The sequence below is a fragment of the Bos indicus genome, chromosome 10 (genome assembly GCF_029378745.1).
Source record: "Bos indicus isolate NIAB-ARS_2022 breed Sahiwal x Tharparkar chromosome 10, NIAB-ARS_B.indTharparkar_mat_pri_1.0, whole genome shotgun sequence".
Classification (NCBI taxonomy): Eukaryota; Metazoa; Chordata; class Mammalia; order Artiodactyla; family Bovidae; genus Bos; species Bos indicus.
The window spans coordinates 27,789,512-27,811,347 of NC_091769.1; the positions used below are offsets into that span (position 1 = coordinate 27,789,512).

At 36.5% G+C, this 21,836-nt stretch overlaps 1 protein-coding gene across 1 annotated transcript; it reads right to left on the bottom strand.

The window, feature by feature from the left end:
* Positions 1-1,528: 1,528 nt before the first annotated feature.
* LOC109564523 (olfactory receptor 4F3/4F16/4F29-like) lies at positions 1,529-2,464 on the bottom strand. The gene has a single exon (XM_019967952.2). The coding sequence runs from the start codon at positions 2,462-2,464 to the stop codon at positions 1,529-1,531; it is 936 nt and encodes a 311-aa protein (XP_019823511.2).
* Positions 2,465-21,836: the final 19,372 nt, after the last annotated feature.

The following is a 21,836-nucleotide window of genomic DNA, read 5'->3' on the forward strand; positions in this document are numbered from 1 at the left end:
GGTATGGGGAGGGAGGAGGGAGGAGGGTTCAGGATGGGGAACACATGTATACCTGTGGCAGATTCATTTTGATATTTGGCAAAACTAATACAATTATGTAAAGTTTAAAAATAAAATAAAATTAGAAAAAAATTTTCCTTTTGGTTTCAATGTTATTTCTTTATAGATTTTTCTATTTTCAAGAAGTTTTTTTTTTTCTATTATCATTATTGTTTTCTTCATTCTCTTTATCCGTATTTAACTTTCTCTTCTCATCCTAAAGTGAAATATTAACTGGTTTAATAATTTTTTTATTTTTTAATATTAGCTTTAAATTGTATAAACTTTTTAAACACTGCTCTAGCCAAATTCCACAAATTTTGATATTGTATTTTCATTTCCATTCAACTCACATACTTTGTAATTTCCCTTATCACTTTCTTTATGACCTATGTATTATGTGAAGTATACTGTTTAATTTCCAATTATTAGGAGAATTTTCAGATATCTTTCCATTTATTTTTAGTTTAATTCTATTACTTTCAGAGAATTTTTTTGTGTAATTTTAATTCTTTTAATTTGGTAAGTCTGATTTATTGTCCAGAATATGTTCTGTCTTCAAGAATATTTCATGTGCACTTGAGAAAAGAGTATACATTTTGCTGTTGTCAGGTAGGTTTTTCTGCAAATGATTACTGGATAAAATTGGTTGATAGCCTTACATAGGTTTCCTGTTTCCTAACTGATATAACTGCTCCCATTTTCTTTTGATTAGCATTTACATGGTATACTTTCCATTCTTCTACATATAACATATATATATACATATATACACACATATATATAATATTTAAAGTGAGTTTCTTGTACACAGCATATATTTAGGGTTTTTCCCCTAATTTGATGACTTGTCTTCAATTAGTATGCAGACCTTTATATTTAATGAGATTATTAAAATGGTCATTTAGCTTTACCATTTTATCATTTATTTTCTGTTTCTCCCAGTTTTTGTTCTTTTCCTTACCCCTTGTTGTCTCTTTTTTGGATTATTTATGTATTTTTTATGATTTGACTTAAATGTCTCTATCGACTTTTTCATTATATCTCTTTGTTATTGCTGTTGTTGCTGTTCAGTGAGTCTCAGGAGACTGTAATATGCATATCTATCCTTTCACAGTCTACTTAGATTTAATGGTAATTGAATAATTAGCATATAAGTTACCTCAAGAGGCAGATTATGAGTAAATACATGGATATATTGAAATAATAATAAATTTATAGTTACAAGAGAAAAGAGAGGCAAAGAAACTACCTAGAAAGAAATGATTTATAATTATAATTAGTACACATATGTGGAATCCCATATGCATCAACATAAGTTTTGAATTAAAGTTTTATTTGTTTAAATCTTCATCATCTTTAAGGAAGAGGAGCATTCTTAAAGACTGTGGTAACACTCAAATTAATCTCTAATGAACAAAAAAAAGCTAATTCTAAAATTTCAGATACAGGTGACATGATGATCAGGATAAAATTCTTCTATCATTATTTATGAAATCTTCCTAAAAATCACGAATGGTCTGAAAGCTCTCTTCATTGCTACCTTCATCTCTTTATTCCTGAATGTGTAGATGACTGGATTTAAAAAAGGAGTGAGAACAGCATCAGAAAGAGCAAGAAACTTGTCCATTTGGGAATTGGGGTGCGGCCATGTATAGACAAACATGGTTGGACCAAAGAACAAAATAACCACAGTGATGTGAGCTGACAAAGTGGACAGGGCCTTGGGTGAACCACCTGAGGAGCGTTTCCAAACAGTTAACAGGATGAACATATAGGAGATGAGGAGTATAAAGAAGGAACTAACACAGATAAACCCAGTATTGCCAGTGACCATGAACTGAAGTCTGTAAGTATCTGTACAGGCCAGTCTGAGGAGCCGAGGAAGATCACAGTAAAAGCTGTCCAATACATTCGGACCACAGAAGGGCAAATTAACAATAAATGCTAGCTGGAACAGTGAGTGGCTGACACCAAGGGCCCAGGCAGCAGCCAGAAACAAAATGCACATCCTTGGGCTCATGATGCTCAGATAGTGGAGAGGCTTACATATGGCAACATATCTGTCAAAGGCCATGGCTATGAGCAGCACCATCTCCACCCCACCAATGACATGGATGAAGAAGATCTGAGCAATGCAGCCTCCAAAAGAAATGACTTTACGCTTTCTGAAAAGGTCATAGATCATCTTGGGAGAAGTGACAGAGCAGGCTCCCAAGTCAATGAAGGAGAGGCTGGCCAGTAGGAAGTACATGGGGGAATGTAAGTGAGGATCAGTAGTCACAGAAAACACAATGAGGATGTTTCCAGTCATGCTTGCCACATAGAGCACAGAGGAGAACACCAGGAGGAGCAGCTGGAACTCCCATGAATAATTGAGTCCCAGAAATACAAACTCAGACACCGAGTGATTCCCTCCATCCATCAATCCAGCCAACAGGGCTGCTGCTGAAATAATGAGAACTAAGAAAATATGAAAGAAGTTATTATTATTAGTGATAAGAGTGGCATTAATTACAAGTATACCTCAGAGATAAGATGGGTTCTGTTGCAGACCACTGCAATAAAATAAATATTACAGAAAATCAAGTCATATGAACCTTTAGTTTCCCAGTGCATATGAAAGCTTTGTTAAAATATATTGTAGTCTATTAAATATGTAATAGCACTTTGTATAAAACAATATATATACCTTAAGTTAAAAATACATGTTTTGCTAAAAAAATGCTAGCTGTCATCTGAGCCTTTAATGAGTCACAGTAGTAACATCACTGATTATAGATCAACCCTGATTATAAATCACCATAACAAATATAATAATAATGAAAATTTTTGAAATATTATGAAAATTACCAAAATGTGACACAGAGACACTGAGAAAATACTGTTGGGAAAATGGCACCAACAGACTTGCCCTATGCATTATTGCCACAATCCTTCACTTTGTGAGAAACACAGTATCTGTGAAGAACAACAAAATGTGGTATGCTTGTACTTATGTGGTACTGTTCACATTATAAGTGACAAATATTTGATAATATATTCTTCACACTTGCTAAATAATCATGAAAATGATGATGATGATGGTGATGATGGTGATAAAGACATACATATAACTCAAGAAACCATATCATCTAACATGCTTTTATGATAAAAACCTCTCAACAAAGTTTGTATAGAGGAAATATACCTCAAGATAATAAAGGATATATACAACAAACACACCACTAACATAAATACTCAATGATGAAAAACTGAAAGCTTTTGCTCTAAAATTAGGAAGAAGATGATGACTGCCCACCAATGCCACATTAATTCAACATATTATTGGAAATCTAAGCCATAGAAATCAGACAAGATTAAAAAATAATAATAAAATAATAACAAAAGAATAAATAAAACTGCCACTGTTTGCAGGTGGCATGATACTATATACAGAAAACCCTATAGATTTCACACACACACAAAAAATAGAACTAATAAATAAATTCAGTAAGTTTTCAGGATATAGAAATCAATATACATAAATCTGTTGTATTTATATATAGGAAAAACAATCAGGGAGAGAAACTGAGAAAACAATCCCAATTATAATTACATCAAAATGAACAAAATACCTAGAAATACACATAACCAGTGAAGTGAAAAACCTTTTTATTGAAAACTACATGACATTGATAAAAAATAATTGAAGAAGACACAAATAAATGAAAACATATACTATGCTCATGGATTGGACATATTATTAAAATATTGTTAAAATTGTGCATACTACCCAGCAATCTACAGATTCAATACAATCTTTATCAAAATACTAATAGTATTTTTCACAGACCTAGAACAAACAATTCTAAAATTTATATGGAAACACAAATGACCCCAAATAGCCAAAACATTCTTGTGCAAGAAGAATAAAGCAGGCTGTGTCATGCTCACTGATTTCAAAATATACTCAGTTCAGTTCAGCCACTCAGTCTTGTCCAACTCTTTGCAACCCCATGAACTGCGGCACCCCAGGCCTTCCTGTCTATCACCAACTCCTGGAGTTTACCCAAACTCAGGTCCATTGAGTCGGTGATGCCATCCAACCATCTCATTCTCTGTTGTCCCCTTCTCCTCCTGCCTTCAATTTTTCCCAACATCAGGGTCTTTTCAAATGAGTCAGCTCTTCACATCAGGTGGCCAAAGTACTGGAGTTTCATCTTTAACATCACTCCTTCCAAAAAACATCCAGGACTGATTTCCCTTAGGATGGACTGGTTGGATCTCCTGCAGTCCAAGGAATTCTCAAGAGTCTTCTCCAACATCACAGTTCAAAAGCATCAGTTTTTCTGCACTCAGCCCTCTTTATAGTCCAACTCTCACATCCATACATGACCACTGGAAAAACCATAGCCTTGACTAGATGGACCTTTGTTGACAAAGTAATGTCTCAGCTTTTTAATATGCTGTCTATGTTGGTCATAACTTTCCTTCCAAGGAGTAAGCATCTTTTAATTTCATGGCTGCAGTCACCATCTGCAGTGATTTTGGAGCCCCAAAAAATAAAGTCAGCCACTGTTTCCACTGTTTCCCCATCTATTTGCCATGAAGTGATGGGACCAGATACTATACTGCTACTGCTGCTGCTGCTGCTGCTGCTGCTCAGTCGCTCCAGTCGTGTCCAACTCTGTGCAACCCCACAGACGGCAGCCAACCAGGCTCCCCTATCCCTGGGATTCTCCAGGCAAGAACACTGGAGTGGGTTACCATTTCCTTCTCCAATGCATGAAAGTGAAAAGTGAAAGTCAAGCCGCTCAGTCGTGTCCAACTCTTCGCGACCCCATGGACTGAAGCCTACCAGCCTCTTCCACCCATGGGATTTTCCAGGCAAGAGTACTGGAGTGGGGTGCCATTGCCTTCTCCGATACTTTATTACAAAGCTATAAAAACAAAAAATCTATGGTACTGGCACAAAAAAACAGACACATGAATCTTTGAAACAGAATAGAAAGCCATCCCCCCCCCCCCAAAATAAAACTTACATGGTCAACTAATTTACAATAAAGGAGCCAAGACTATGTAGTGGGGAAAAGACACTCTCTTCAATAAATGGTCCTGGAAAACTGGACAGCTATATGCAAAAGAATAAAACTGGGCCACTTTCTAACACTATATACAAAAATAACCTCAAATGGATAAAATGCTTAATTTAATATCTGAAACCATAAAAACTCCCAGAAGAAAACAGGCAGCACATTCTAAGAATTTGTCTTAGCAATATTTTGGGGTTAGGGAGGTAGATCTGTCTCCTTAAGCAAAGAAAACAAAAGCAAAATAAAAAATTGGAAAAACATCAAACCAGAAAGTTTTTGCACATTGAAGGAAACTATCAGCAAAACAAAAAGGCTGGCTACTGCATGGGAGAAGATATTTGCAGATGATATACTCAATAAGGAGTCTATATCAAACATATACAAGGAATTCATTCAAGATCAAAGAAGGAAACTGATTTTAAAATGGACAGAAGACATGAATAAGTATTTTTCTAAAGAATACATACAGATGGCTACAGACATATGAAAAGATGCTCAGCATCACTTAATCATCAGAGAAATACAAATCAAACCACATTATACCACCTCACAACTGCAGAATGCTGATTATCAACAAGACAACATATAACAAGTGTTCAAGAGGATGTGGAGAAAAAGAACCCTCATTGATGGTGGGAATGTAAATTGGTTCAGCAATTATGGAAAATAGTATGGAAGTTCCTTAAAAAATTAAAAATAAACATACATTGTCCCTCTCTCTTTTATGATCATTTTCAATTTCTTCTCTCCATATAATTTATCCTCATAGCGCAATGTTGGAGGGAAACTGCTTAATTGATGGATCATCACCTAGGAGTGAGAGTTTTCTGAAACCTGAGATGGAAATGAATTAAGAAGAAACAAACTATAGAATAGTGGGTTGACTGAGATTAACATAAATAAAGCTGAGGAATATCAAACATCAGATATGGGCAAGAATATTAAAAGAAAGAGTAAATGGGTCTTATTGAAGATATAACTTCATTCTTTTTATCCTGTCAGTCAGACTCACTGCTCTTATGAATCTTGCCATTTTTTTTTATTGTGGTTAAGAAACACATAATATAAAATTTACCATATTAATCCTTTTTTTCCTTTTTTTAAATTAATTTCTTTATTTCAATTGGAGGCTAATTTATTTACAATATTGTAATGGTTTTTGCCATACATTGACATGAATCAGCCATGGGTGTACATGTGTCCCCATTCTGAAACCCCCTCCTTACCTCCCTCCCCATTCCATCCCTCAGGGTCATCCCAGTGCACCAGCCTTGAGGCCCTGTTTATCACTGAACCTGGACTGGTGATCTATTTCACATATGGTAATAAACATGTTTCAGTGCTATTCTCTCAAATCATCCCACCCTCGCCTTCTCCCACAGAGTCCAAAAGTCTGTTATTTACATCTGTGTCTCTTTTGCTGTCTCATATATAGGGTCATCATTATCATCTTTCTAAATTCCATATATATGTGTTAATATACTGTATTAGTGTTTTTCTTTCTGACTTACTTCCCTCTGTATAATAGGCTCCAGTTTCATCCACCTCATTAGAATGCATTCAAATCCCCATACACTAATGATGAGAAAACAGAAAGAGAAATTAAGGAAACAATTCCATTCACCATTGCAACGAAAAGAATAAAATACTTAGGAATAAATCCACCTAAAGAAACAAAAGACCTATATAAAGAAAACTATAAAACACTGATGAAAGAAATCAAAGATGACACAAATAGATGGAGAAATATACCATGTTCATGGATTGGAAGAATCAACATAGTGAAAATGAGTATACTACCCAAAGTGATCTATAGACTCAATGCAATCCCTATCAAGCTACCAACATTATTTTTCAGAGTACTAGAACAAATAATTTCACAATTTGTATGAAAATACAAAAACTTCGAATAGCCAAAGCAATCTTGAGAAAGAAGACTGGAACTGGAAGAATCAACCTGCCTGACTTCAGACTATGCTACAAAGCTACAGTCATCAAGACAGTATGGTACTGGCACAAAGACAGAAATATAGATTAATGGAAGAAAATAGATAGCCCAGAGATAAACCCATGCACCTATGGACACCTTATCTTTGACAAAGGAGGCAAGAATATACAATGGAGAAAATCTCTTTAACAAGTGGTGTGGGAAAACTGGTCAACCACTTGTAAAAGAATGAAACTAGAACACTTTCTAACACCGTACATAGAAATAAACTCAAAATGGATTAAAGATCTAAACGTAAGACCAGAAACTATAAAACTCCTAGAGGAAAACATAGGCAAAACCCTCTCTGACATAAATCACAGCAGGATACTCTATGGCCCACCTCCCAGAGTAATGGAAATAAAAGCAAAAATAAATAAATGGGACCTAATTAAACTTAAAAGCTTTTGCACAACAAAGGAAACTATAAGCAAGGTGAAAAGACAGCCTTCAGAATGGGAGAAAATAAGAGCAAACGAAGCAACCAACAAAGAATTGATCTCAAAAATATGCAAGCAGCTCCTGCAGCTCAATTCCAGAAAAATAAGTGACCCAATCAAAAAATGGGCCAAAGAACTAAACAGACATTTCTCCAAAGAAGACATACAGATGACTAACAAACACATGAAAAGATGCTCAGCATCACTCATTATCAGAGAAATGCAAATCAAAACCACAATGAGGTACCATTTCACGCCAGTCAGAATGCTTGCTATCCAAAAGTCTACAAGCAATAAATGCTGGAGAGGGTGTGGAGAAAAGGGAACCCTCTTACACTGTTGGTGGGAATGCAAACCAGTACAGCCACTTTGGAGAACAGTGTGGAGATTCCTTTAAAAACTGGAAATAGAAATGCCTTATGACCCAGCAATCCCACTGCTGGGCATACACACCAAGGAAACCAGAACTGAAAGAGACACATGTACCCCAATGTTCATCACAGCACTGTTTACAATAGCTAGGACATGGAAGCAACCTAGATGTCCATCAGCAGATGAATGGATAAGAAAGCTGTGGTACATATACACAATGGACTATTACTCAACTATTAAAAAGAATGAACATTAATCCTTTTTAAGAGAATAGCTCCCTGGTGGCTCAGAGGTTAAAGTGTCTGCCTGTAATGCAGGAGACCTGAGTTCAATCCCTGAGTTGGGAAGATCCCCTGGAGAAGGAAATGGCAACCCACTCCAGTATTTATGCCTGGAGAATCCCATGGATGGAGGAGCCTGGTGGGCTACAGTCCATGGGGTCGCAAAGAGTCAGACATGCCTGAGTGACTTCACTTTCACTTTCAGTAATATTAAGCATACTCACACTGTTGTGTAACTGGTCTTCAGGACTTTTTCATCTTGAAAATCTGAAACTCTAAACCAATGAAACAACAACTCCTTTTCCCCCTTCCTCCAGCCCCTCTGGTAACCACATTCTACTTTGTTTATATAAATTTGACTACTTTACATACCTCGTGCAAAAGGAACAATACAGTATTTATCTTTTTCTGACTGGTTTATCTCATTTAGCATAATATCTTCAAGGTAAATCTCCCCATCTTTTAAAAGTCAAAATCAAAATCATCTATCAAAATCACACAGAGCTCTCTACTGGCCATACTACTCAATAAAGTTTCCTCTAGAGCCTACACCTGGCCCTGCAAGACTTTAATTCAGGCCTAAGACATGTACAAATATTTGGGATTTCACCCTCATTTCTGCTAAACCATATGCCTATATCACGGCAGGTGACGTGAAATACTCCTGCAAATAGTCTCTATTAGTCCACACATATTAAGGTGTTCATTGCCAGCAATTGGAAATATTGAAATATTACATTTTTCCTCATCAGTGTCTCAGCTTCACCTACCCACTCTCTTTCCCTGCTCTGTGGTATCTCTATCCTCTTAAAGTATTCGATATTTTCCTTTATTGCACCTGCTTTGATATCTGATATCATCATGATTACTGTGTCTGAAATCCATGTAGGTGTGTTATATCTCCAAGATCATTTACACTTTTACATTTTTAGCTTATTTCTGAAATGAGAAGAATGTCAAAACCTTAGTAACATTATAGGAGGGCACCAGAGTCATCTCTTTGGCTTGAGCACATACACCCAAGTGTGATACTAAAGAGTTAGTGCTTTTTAAGCTTTAAGTATGTTTGTGTGTTTGGGGGAGAGGACATGGAGGGGGGAGAGAAGAGTCCATTGCTCTGTGTCCAAATACCCACCATAATGAATTTCTGGTAGAAGGTGAGCCTTGAAAACAGTTCGTGAGCTTTTGCTCCTTTAGAAGATGCTGGGATGCAGAAGAAAAGATTTAATAACATTCTTCTTTTGTATACACAGCTCCAGAAATTTAAAGAATATTCTCAAAAAAAAAAAATGTGCATGTCAAGTTGATGTTCACATGATCTTAAAATATCCCTCTCCCCCAAAACTTGCAGAAGCTCTCACTGTGATATGACCCCAATTCTGACTCACCACTACAGAACTCAGTCTCTCTACAGTCAATTAAACCAAATGACTTTGCCATCACTTCCTGATCCTACAGTCTATAATCTCAAGGTACCCACTTTCTATAGTATCAATCTTTTCAGGCATCAGAAATCTGAGTCTGGGCCAGGGAACTGACAACAACATAGCCTGTTCATTATGGGAAAGAAATGGAATGAAAAGGGCCAGTGAGGTAAAAATTTGTGAAAGAATGACTGAAATACTGGGGAAAGAGCCAGAAATATTCAGCAACTGATGAAAAACCATGAAGACTTCTGTGTGGTGAGGCTTAAGAAAACCAGTGGATTCTTCCCAATATTTTGATCTAAGACATGGTCCAGTCCAGATTTACCATTATTCAGATGAAAAACCTAAGACTCAAAAATAAAAACTGTGTATATGTTTGGCAGAAACCAACACAGTACTGTAAAGCAACTATCCTTCAATAAAAATAAGTAAATTTTTTAAAATGAAAAATGAATTGTTCAGTTCACAGAACTGCAGACAAGAACCCAGGCATCTGGATTCCTGATCCAGAAATTATTGATCCTGTAGAAGACAGCCTAAGAAAAAAGGCAAAAAATCAAAATTAAAAATGTAATTTCTTTGACTTAAAATTGACAACACCAGTATTTACAAAACACCCTATGATAGGCAATAAATTATTTTGCATAACCATAATAACTAAATATCAAAAAGGTGACCCATTGAATGTTAGAAATAAACTGTATACAAAAATAGGATTATTCATTACTGCCAGACTGTGTGCTCACTCTTCTTATTTTGTGGCTTATTTGAAATGACACGACAATAACAAAATATTTAAAAGAATATTTACTATCACACTATCATATCTGCCTCTCTATGTTTATTCTCCTCAAAAGTTAATAAAAGTTTTAATTATTTCATAAAGTTTTTTTGACAGTTACAGGCCATAAATGGTCTGGGTGTTTTTTCCTAGCTTCTGTAAGTCACAAACTCTATAAATCCATTGGAAAGACATAAATTGCACACATAATAGCTACAATATAAGTAAATATACAATATGTGCCATACAAACAGTAGAGAAAAATGTTTTTTGAATGTGTGAAGGGAAAAGAACAATAGAAATTCAAAGGAGGGACTAGTATCATCTACAGGGAAAGGATTTCAGGAAGAGGATGGATGTGATGTCTTTTTAAATATGAATGCTAACACCTTGGTGTGTAACCTGTGGATCTATTGCTATTAACCATAATTCTTTAAAATTTTCAATTGCATATCACCCAAAGTTTATAACTAGGTGTGAAAGTGAGTGTATTGTTTCAGAATGAGAGGTTGGTTAGTAACCCCTACACACTCCAGAAGCCATTACTCTGCTGTTCTCCTCTCTCCATCATCTTTTCAAATAAATTCCAAATGCAAAGAATGTTTCTCATCTCAAAATAGAGAGCACGTGTATACCTGTGGCGGATTCATTTTGATGTATGGCAAAACCAATACAATATTGTAAAGTTAAAAAATAAAATAAAATTTTAAAAAATTAAAAAAAAAAAATAGAGAGCAACCACAACTAACAGTCTCCATCTAGAGGCACCCACACTCTATAACATATCTTGCTTTGGAATAGGAGGAAACTTTTCTCTGAATTTACAACACTCAATTTCATGAAGTTTGGCAATAATCTGAGAGGTGGAGAGGAATAGAGAACAGAGAAAATAGAAAAAAATGAAAGAGAGAAAGACACAGAAAGGGAGAAATTAGGAGAGATATGCAATATGATGATAAAAGGAAGAGTTAAAAAACAGAAGAATATAAAAGGAGAGAGTGAGTGAGTGAAAGTTAATGCTCTGAGACATAATGTCAGACTGTACATTTCCCCAACACTCCTCTCCTTAAAGCCAAAACTATTAATAAATTCTCATAAAAACTATTTTGAAGCCTTTTCTGACCACCTCAGATAACACTGGTTCATTTGCATCTATAGAGGGGAGGGGATGCTTCTTGGAATTTTTCAAAGGTTGTGCTCGATCATATAAAAATTCACATAGATTTGCTTAGAAGGAAGAAGCAAACCCACAAATAAGTGCCCCTCAGGAAATAAGAATTTTGCTGCTAAACTACCATCTTTTTCAACATTCACTTGACATCATTTAGCCATAGCTGTTGGCAACCCTGTACAAGTGGAAAATACAAAGACAGTTTATATGCATATCAAGCAATGTTATGGATCCAGATGGCAACTCAAACGAATGTAATCCTAGATCTCTTAATTCCTGTTCTACCACCCCTTCTTATTTATATGTTTACTGACCATCCTGTGTTATTTGTTTAGAAAGACAATGCCTATCTAACATTTTACATAAATCTATTAGGCCCAGTAAGAGACTGTTACAGACTTAGAAATACCTAAGTAAAGTGGAAGGAGAAAACCACAGTAATGGTGATCAGAGAAGACAAAGTGGGAAATAGGGCACTGAAGAGTTTTTATGACTAGTAAATATTATGATACATGAAGATAGAGTTTGAACAATCATTTCAAGCAGATACTACACTATGAGAAATGACAAGTTCAAGGTGCTCTGGGATACCGGTGAAGAATGCAAGTTGTTTGGTGAATGGAAATTAAGAGAACAGTGGAAAATAAGAAAGTTGAGACTAGTTTTACCTGACCTTGAGTTTGAACTTAAGATCGTGGAGTATAGTTAATGGAGATGAGCAAAGACTTAGAAGCAAGGAATTAATGATGAGACCAGAAATCAAAAAAAAAATGATTGATTTGTCATATGACAGATAAACTGGAATGAAGGGACAAAAAGAGAAGAAGCCCAATGAAGAGGCTGCTGTAATAAAGCAGATCTGACTTGAGAACATTTTAATCACATCACCAAAATCATCTAAATTTAGAACATAGGAAACTTTGCTCTCTGACTTTCATACTATTTAAATAACCCTCACCTACCTGTTTTGCCAAAGGAACCAAGAAATCTGCTAAAGATTCAGATATCTCTATGCAAAAATCAACCAGATCATACTCAGGATAATTATAGACACAAATACTTCTGTGTATAAAATGATGTCACAGTAAGAGTGGAAGCTAATTACAGCCCCAGAGGGCAGTGACCAAGTGATGCTACTGAGACTGAAATCACTTGACCTGGGGAGTTATCACCTATGATGTTTTTCCTAGTATAGTTCAAGCAAAGAGGCTGTTAATGAAAGGAAATAAGAGGTTTATCATTTTCTTATGACAAAGAGAATTTCTGTCATACTCTAGAACTATTTTGAATCTTTATTTTACGGTGACTGAATATGCATTGCACAGCAAAATTTAAAGTGATCTTTCCATTTTTAATTATTTTATGATAATTTCAGTAGTACATATTCATCTTAAGAATTTGAAAAACACAGAAAAATATTCTTAAAGACTTGAGAACAAAATTTTTGAGCATTCTCTTAAAAAGTAACATTTTGATATATGGCAAAACCAATACAATATTGTAAAGTTAAATAAAATAAAATTTAACAAATAAATAAAATATGAAAATAAAGTGACTTTGGAAACCAGTCCTTTTGTATATTATTTTATTGAGTCCTCATAACAGCACGGCAGAGTAAGGTTTTCATAGCATAATTTCATCTATGTATTAAGCCAAATTATACAGTCAATAAAGCTTAGCTTCATCTTTAAAACGATAACCAAAAACATTCTTTCTTATTCTTCCCTATAGCATACCTTCTCCAACAGAATAAAGGTACAATGATGCACGTTGTTTTATAAAGCAAAATCAAATTATCAGGCAAAAGCAACAACTATAACAAAGAAAATTAGCTGCCACACCACTTCTGAAAATAGATACAGGATTGCAGCTTAGGACGGCAAATGATAAGTTTCTTCTCTTCTTTCTAAGCCAAGGGAATTAGGATCTAACCAAACTCTACTTCACTCAATACAACCCTTCCCTCTTGTGCATACAAGAACTACTCCAGCTTTTCCATCTCTCTTCACTATCACCCATGTTTCCCTCTTTACTGTATCCCCATGGCTTTTACCATGTGCTACAGCTGCTGTCTTACTAAAATTTTTGATATGACTTTCCTTTCTGCTACTTCCATTTCTCTAAAAACCTTTACAGTAAAATTCTTCAAAAGAGTTGTCTCTGCTGTCTTTGTCTAATTCTTCTTTTGCATTCTCTCAAATAATCCATTTCAATGAAAAATTTCCCCTAACACTTGTTTTTCTGCTATCTCATTATCTCCATATTTAAATCTAATGATTTACTCTTAGTCCCATTTTTAAACCTAGGTATTTATTCCAATCTTCATATTTTCTTTATTTGGTTTCCCAGGCACTGCACAATCCTGGTTTTTCTTCTATGAATCCAGTAGCTCAACAAAAACAAGACCAGGAGCTGACTATGGCTCAGATCATGAACTCCTTATTACCAAATTCAGACTTAAATTGAAGAAAGTAGGGGAAACCACTAGACCATTCAGGTATGACCTAAATCAAATCCATTATGGATTATACAGTGGAAGTGTGAAATAGATTTAAGGGCCTAGATCTGATAGATAGAGTGCCTGATGAACTATGGAATGAGGTTCGTGACATTCTACAGGAGACAGGGATCAAGACCATCCCCATGGAAAAGAAATGCAAAAAAGCAAATGGCTGTCTGGGGAGGCCTTACAAATAGCTGTGAAAAGAAGAGAAGCAAAAAGCAAAGGAGAAAAGGAAAGACATAAGCATCTGAATGCAGATTTCCAAAGAATAGCAAGAAGAGATAAGAAAGCCTTCCTTAGCAATCAATGCAAAGAAATAGAGGAAAACAACAGAATGGGAATGACTAGAGATCTCTTCAAGAAAATCAGAGATACCAAGGGAACATTTCCTGCAAAGATGGGCTCAATAAAGGACAGAAATGGTATGGACCTAACAGAAGAAGAAGATATCAAGAAGAGGTGGCAAGAATACACAGAAGAACTGTACAAAAAAGATTTTCATGTCCCAGATAATCACAACGGTGTGATCACTGACCTAGAGCCAGACATCCTGGAATGTGAAGTCAAGTGGGCCTTAGAAAGCATCACTACAAACAAAGTTAGTGGAGGTGATGGAATTCCAGTGGAGCTATTTCAAATCCTGAAAGATGATGCTGTGATAGTGCTGCACTCAATATGCCAGCAAATTTGGAAAACTCAGCAGTGGACACAGGACTGGAAAAGGTCAGTTTTCATTCCAATCCCAAAGAAAGGCAATGCCAAAGAATGCTCAAACTACCACACAACTGCACTCATCTCACACGCTAGTAAAGTAATGCTCAAAATTCTCCAAGCCAGGCTTCAGCAATATGTGAACGGTGAACTTCCTGATGTTCAAGCTGGTTTTAGAAAAGGCAGAGGAACCAGAGATCAATTGCCAACATCCGCTGGATCATGGAAAAAGCAAGACAGTTCCAGAAAAACATCTATCTGCTTTATTGACTATGCCAAAGCCTTTGACTGTGTGGATCACAATAAACTGTGGAAAATTCTGAAAGACATGGGAATACCAGACCACCTGACCTGCCTCTTGAGAAATCTGTCTGCAGGTCAGGAAGCAAAAGTTAGAACTGGACATGGAACAACAGACTGCTTCCAAATAGGAAAAGGAGTATGTCAAGGCTGTATATTGTCACCCTGCTTATTTAACTTATACGCAGAGTACATCATGAGAAACGCTGGACTGGAAGAAGCTCAAGCTGGAATCAAGACTGCTGGGAGAAATATCAATAACCTCAGATATGCAGATGACACCATCCTTATGGCAGAAAGTGAAGAGAAACTAAAAAGTCTCTTGATGAAAGTGAAAGAGGAGAGTGAAAAAGTTGGCTTAAAGCTCAACATTCAGAAAACGAAGATCATGGCATCTGGTCCTATCACTTCATGGGAAATAGATGGGGAAACAGTGGAAACAGTGTCAGATTTTATTCTTTGGGGCTTCAAAATCACTGCAGATGGTGACTGCAGCCATGAAATTAAAAGACGCTTACTCCTTGGAAGGAAAGTTATGTCCAACCTAGATAGCATATTCAAAAGCAGAGACATTACTTTGCCAACAAAGGTCTGTCTAGTCAAGGCAATGGTTTTTCCTGTGGTCATGTATGGATGTGAGAGTTGGACTGTGAAGAAAGCTGAGCGCCGAAGAATTGATGCTTTTGAACTGTGGTGTTGGAGAAGACTCTTGAGAGTCCCTTGGACTGCAAGGAGATCCAACCGTTCCATTCTGAAGATCAGCCCTGGGATTTCTTTGGACGGAATGATGCTAAAGCTGAAACTCCAGTACTTTGGCCACCTCATGCGAAGGGTTGACTCATTGGAAAAGACTCTGATGCTGGGAGGGATTGGGGGCAGGAGCAGAAGGGGACGACAGAGGATGAGATGGCTGGATGGCATCACTGACTCGATGGACGTGAGTGTCAGTGAACTCTGGGAGTTGGTGATGGACAGGGAGGCCTGGTGTGCTACGATTCATGGGGTCGCAAAGAGTCGGACACGACTGAGCGACTGAACTGAACTGAACTGAACCCAATAGCTCCTTTTTTGTCTTATTAATTATTACTCATGTTTTCTCTGAACTCTTAATGTTAGAGGATATCAGGGCTCATGTCTTTAACTTCATGTCTTTTCTAACTATATTCATGCTCTAGGTTATCTCACCTAGTATCACATCTTTAAATAACATTTGTGTGTTAGTCTCTTGCTCTCTACTAGGTAATTGAGATTTGTTTATTCAGATGCCTACTTTACATTTGCACTTGCACAAACCATAAATATATTAGATGCAAAGAGTACTAAATTGAGCTTCTGCTCTTACCTACCCCTTCATCTTAAATGATGACAAATTCATCCTTGCAGTTGCTTAAGTCAAAAAACTTGGAATCATTTCTCTTACATCCACTATTCCTTCAGTTAAAAAATCCTATTTGTTAACTCTTCAAAGGGACTTACCTTTGAAGTGGTGGCTCAGTAGCAAATAATCCACCTGCCAATGTAGCAGATCCTGGGGTTCGATCCTGGGGTGGGGAAGATCCCCTGGAGAAGGAAATGACAACGTTCTCCACTCTTCTTGCCTAAGAAATCCTTGGACAGATGACTATGGTGGGCTACAGCCCATGGGGTCACAAATGAGTTGGACACGACTTATTGACTAAACACCAATCCTTCAAAATATCACCACTAGCATCTTAGCATCTGTACTGCTACCCAAGCCACCATCTCTCTCGTCCCTTAAATTCTGCAATAGACTCCTAACATCACTGCTGACACCACTGCACCACCTTTCCCTAAGCTATTCTCAGCAGGACAACCAGACATAAAAATAATTGTAAATGTAAGTGATATCATATCACCTCTCTTCTCAAAACCCTCCAGAGGCCCCCCTCTTCCTTACAGTAAAAGCCAAATTCTTTACAGTGGTCTACAGAACCCCCCCTAAATTTGCTTCCCTTTGCCTCCTTGAATAATTTACTATTCTCCTACTTTTTTATACTAACAAAGACACAGTAAACATCTTGATCTTTCCTAAGAACACCAGCCTTTTACTGGCTATATCTCTAATGGGGTGGGTGCCTTTTCCTGTATTACTAACTCACTTATCTGTATCAAGCCTTTGCTCAATGACACCTCCCAATGATCCCTACCTAATCCACCCTTCTAAGAAATGCAACTCTCTCCCCAGTCTGATGTCTCAGATTCATCTTAGCCTACACTATTATATTACTACTGTACTTATTTCTTCTCAACTTACTACAAAATTTGTTTTGCTTATTACTTATTGTCTGGATAGCTCCACTAGAATATAACTTCACAAGAAAACAAATTGTTAAATTATTTACTGATTCATCCCAAAAGCCTACATAACACCTAGCACTTAGTAGGCACAAGATGTTTGCTTCATGAGTAACAAATTAAGAGAAAAAGAGAGAAAGAATGGAAGAGGGAGAGGAAGAAGGTGAGAGTGAAAGAATCACTCCTGGGTTTCTTATTTTTAAGACTAAATAGATGATATTGGAGGACATGGTCTTCAGTGATGATAATGAATACTGTTTTGAGTTTGTTCAGTCAAAAGACATATGAAGCATCCAAGAGAAAATGTCCAAAGACGTGTTACATGTGGGTCTGAGAGACAAAGACTATATTTTATATAATAATGTAGTATAAATTGCTACAAACCAGAAAGGAAATGATTATTCACTGAATGGTGCTTAAAAAATTAATAAGCAAATCTGAAAAATTTAGATCCTCTCCTATTATATTTCAGGTGGATAAATATTTCAGAAATACATGTTCATAAATATTCATTATGTATTGGAATGGAAAAGGACTTCCTGAAAATAAAACTATGAAGTCACAATTTAAAAGCTCAATGGAGTTAGAATCATGAAAAGTACAACTTTAATGTTGAAAAATATAATAAGCAAAATTAAAAAGAAAATAACAAATTAGGGAAGCATTTTGAACACAAATATGATATAGGAGTTGATGTCTTTAACATGTGTGAGGGACTGGTAAATCAACATTTTAGAACTAGTAATTTACCTGTGAGGATGGGGAGGAAGAACACCACAGCAGTGGTTATTAACTTCTATTTCAAATAAAAAAAGTGATATGTGAAAACTTTTTGGCTGCCCTAAATCACTTCTCTCCTTCCACTGATAGCTTTACCCCACATTCCATGTTTGGGAAATGTTCCTCCTCAAATTCACCTAGTTCTCTGAAGGTTGTGAACAAGATAACCTTGGCCTTTGCAGCTAGGGTGGGCGTGTGCCCAGACTTAGCCCATGAGTGCCCTGGCATAGAGCCAAAACAATGAAATTAAGATTCTCTCAGTGTGTTTCATTATAGATGCTAGGAAAGAATAATTTTCCCTTTTCTACAGGGTCACTCTGCTAGAATGACTTAAACTTTGAGTTATTTGCAGCCTCTCCTTTCTCTCCACACCATGCACAAAAAAGTCCATGTGCAGCAGAGGAAAATAAGATCAATGTAAAGAGATAAATGGGCTTCCCAGGTGGCGCTAATGGTAAAGAACCCACCTATCAATATAGGAGACATAGGACATGTGGGTTCAATTCCTAGGTCAGGAAGATCCCCTGGAGGAGGCAATGCAACCCACGGCAGTATTCTTGCCTGGAAAATCCATGGACAGAGGAGCCTGGCAGGTTACAGTCCACATAGCTGCAAAGAGTAGGACACAACTGAAGCGACTTAGCATCCTCGCAAAGAGATAGTCAATAGAGAAGGAAGAGAAGATCTAAACATAAGACCAGAAACTATAAAACTCCTAGAGGAGAACATAGGCAAAACACTCTCTGACATACATCACAGCAGGATCCTCTATGACCCACCTCCCAGAATATCGGAAATAAAAGCAAAAATAAACAAATGGGACCTAATTAACCTTAAAAGCTTCTGTACATCAAAGGAAACTATCAGCAAGGTGAAAAGACAGCCTTCAGAATGGGAGAAAATAATAGCAAATGAAGCAACTGACAAACAACTAATCTCAAAAATATACAAGCAACTCCTCCAACTCAACTCCAGAAAAATAAGTGACCCAATCAAAAAATGGGCCAAAGAACTAAATAGACATTTCTCCAAAGAAGACATACAGATGGCTAACAAACACATGAAAAGATGCTCAACATCACTCGTTATCAGAGAAATGCAAATCAAGACCACTATGAGGTACCATTTCACACCAGTCAGAATGGCTGCGATCCAAAAGTCTACAAATAATAAATGTTGGAGAGGGTGTGGAGGAAAGGGAACCCTCTTACACTGTTGGTGGGAATGCAAACTAGTACAGCCACTATGGAGAACAGTGTGGAGATTCCTTAAAAAACTGGAAATAGAACTGCCTTATGATCCAGCAATCCCACTGCTGGGCATACACACTGAGGAAACCAGAAGGGAAAGAGACACGTGTACCCCAATGTTCATTGCAGTACTGTTTATAATAGCCAGGACATGGAAGCAACCTAGATGTCCATCAGCAGATGAATGGATAAGAAAGCTGTGGTACATATACACAATGGAGTATTACTCAGCCATTAAAAAGAATACATTTGAATCAGTTCTAATGAGGTGGATGAAACTGGAGCCTATTATACAGAGTGAAGTAAGCCAGAAAGAAAAACACCAATACAGTATACTAACGCATATATATGGAATTTAGAAAGATGATAACAATAACCCTGTGTACGAGACAGCAAAAGTGACGCTGATGTATGGAACAGTCTTATGGACTCTGTTGGAGAGGGAGAGGGTGGGAAGATTTGGGAGAATGGCATTGAAACATGTAAAATATCATGTATGAAACGAGATGCCAGTCCAGGTTCAATGCACGATACTGGATGCTTGGGGCTAGTGCACTGGGACGACCCAGAGGGATGGTATGGGGAGGGAGGAGGGAGGAGGGTTCAGGATGGGGAGCACATGTATACCTGTGATGGATTCATTTTGATATTTGGCAAAACTAATACAATTATGTAAAGTTTAAAAATAAAATAAAATTTAAAAAAAAAAAAAGGAGAAAGGAACAAGAGAAATGGAGTAAATGACAGAGCAAAATCTAAAAGTGTGCAAGTTAGTGACTCCCTGGAGTCCCCGAGGCTGGCTCCACTACTGGACATCCCAATAAGCTGAGTCAATAAGTTCCTTTTTAAATATATGTTTAAAATTTTAGTTGTGTTTAAAAAACATAAAATTTACCTCCTCAGCCATTTTTAACAATGCAGTTCAATATATCAAGTATATTCATATATATATATACACACACAAAAGATTTTTAAATCTTTTCCTCATAAATCTGAAACTCTACATTTCTTTTTTTCTAGGTTATTTAGGTTTGCTTTTATTGAATTCTGATGCATGTAATTCAAAGAGTTCAGATCACAACATTTGAAAAGGTACAAATGTAAGAATTTTAAAAAATTTTTAATAATATTTTATCTTTTTTAATTTATAAAGATTTTATTAAATGATTGAATTCAGTCTTTTTGTTTTAAAGTCTATTTTGTCTTATATAAGTATTGCTACTCCAGCTTTTTTTTAATTTCAATTCTCATGGAATATATTTTTCCACTCCCTCACTTTTTGTCTGTATATGTCCCTAGGTCTGAGATGGGTCTCCAGTAGACAGCAGAGATACAGGTCTTGTTTTTGTACCCATTCAGTCAGCCTGTCTTGGTTGGAACATTTAATCCATTTACATTTAAGGTGATTATCAATACGTATGTTTCTTTTACCATTTTCTTAATTATTTTGGGTTTGTTTTCGGAGGTCTTTTTCTTCTCTTGCGTTTCCCACCTAGAGAAGTTCCTTTAGCATTTGTTGTAAAGCTGGTAAAACTTTTTCTGATCTCTTTTTCTTCCCTTTTGTGACTAACCCATACCTTCTTCTGCTGGTGTGTCAGGATTCTGGGTGACAATTCCCTTGATCAAATGAACTCGTATTGGCAGTCCAAAGTCTCTGCAGTATTATTTGGTCAGACTCTCCTGTGTGCTAATTAGTCACATCTTTCATAACAATAGCATTTTACAGCTATTTGAACATGAAGCAATGCTAGTTTTAACCAAGGAAAGTTGAAGGTGGTTAACTCTTTGGTAACAGAGTTGGGTCTTGTTAGGTCTTTATATGAGTAGGTTGGTGACAAATATAGAACTAGCTTGAGGATACTGGTGTATGATGTTGAAGTCCCCAGAGGCCAGTATTGAAAAGACATTTTTGGTGACAGGATCATTTTGTAAAGACATTAATTGCTACCTTGTACAAGCAGCTTCAGTTGAGCTTAAAGAGCAAGAATTAATACAAATGATAGGAAAGAACATATGTAGTCAGAAAGTGAAGTTACATTTTTTTTCTTTTTATTCATTGTTATCCAAGATTGAGATTCAAGAAAGGGAATTAGAAAAGGCAGGAGGCAGTTTTGTAAGTGGGAATAGAATTTGACTCAGTGTAATTCGGGGCTTTATTTCTTAATGTGGACACTGAGCAGCTTTGTTTTCTCTGTTAATGAGAGTGCACATATGAGCAGAGTCTCCTCTATGGGAAACTAAAAGAGTTCATGTGGATGAGAACTGCAGTCTGGGAACTCAACCAGGAGCTCTGAGATGCAGGTATTACACAGATTTGCCTTTTTCTACAATGGTTATTTCAATAACCATGATGAATTTATGAATGTGTTTGAAACAGCTTAAGAAACTCAAATGCTTGTAAAT

Coding starts and splice junctions, on each gene's coding strand:
- LOC109564523 (XM_019967952.2), bottom strand. CDS start 2,464: ATGGATGGAGGGAATCACTCGGTGTCTGAGTTTGTATTTCTGGGACTC.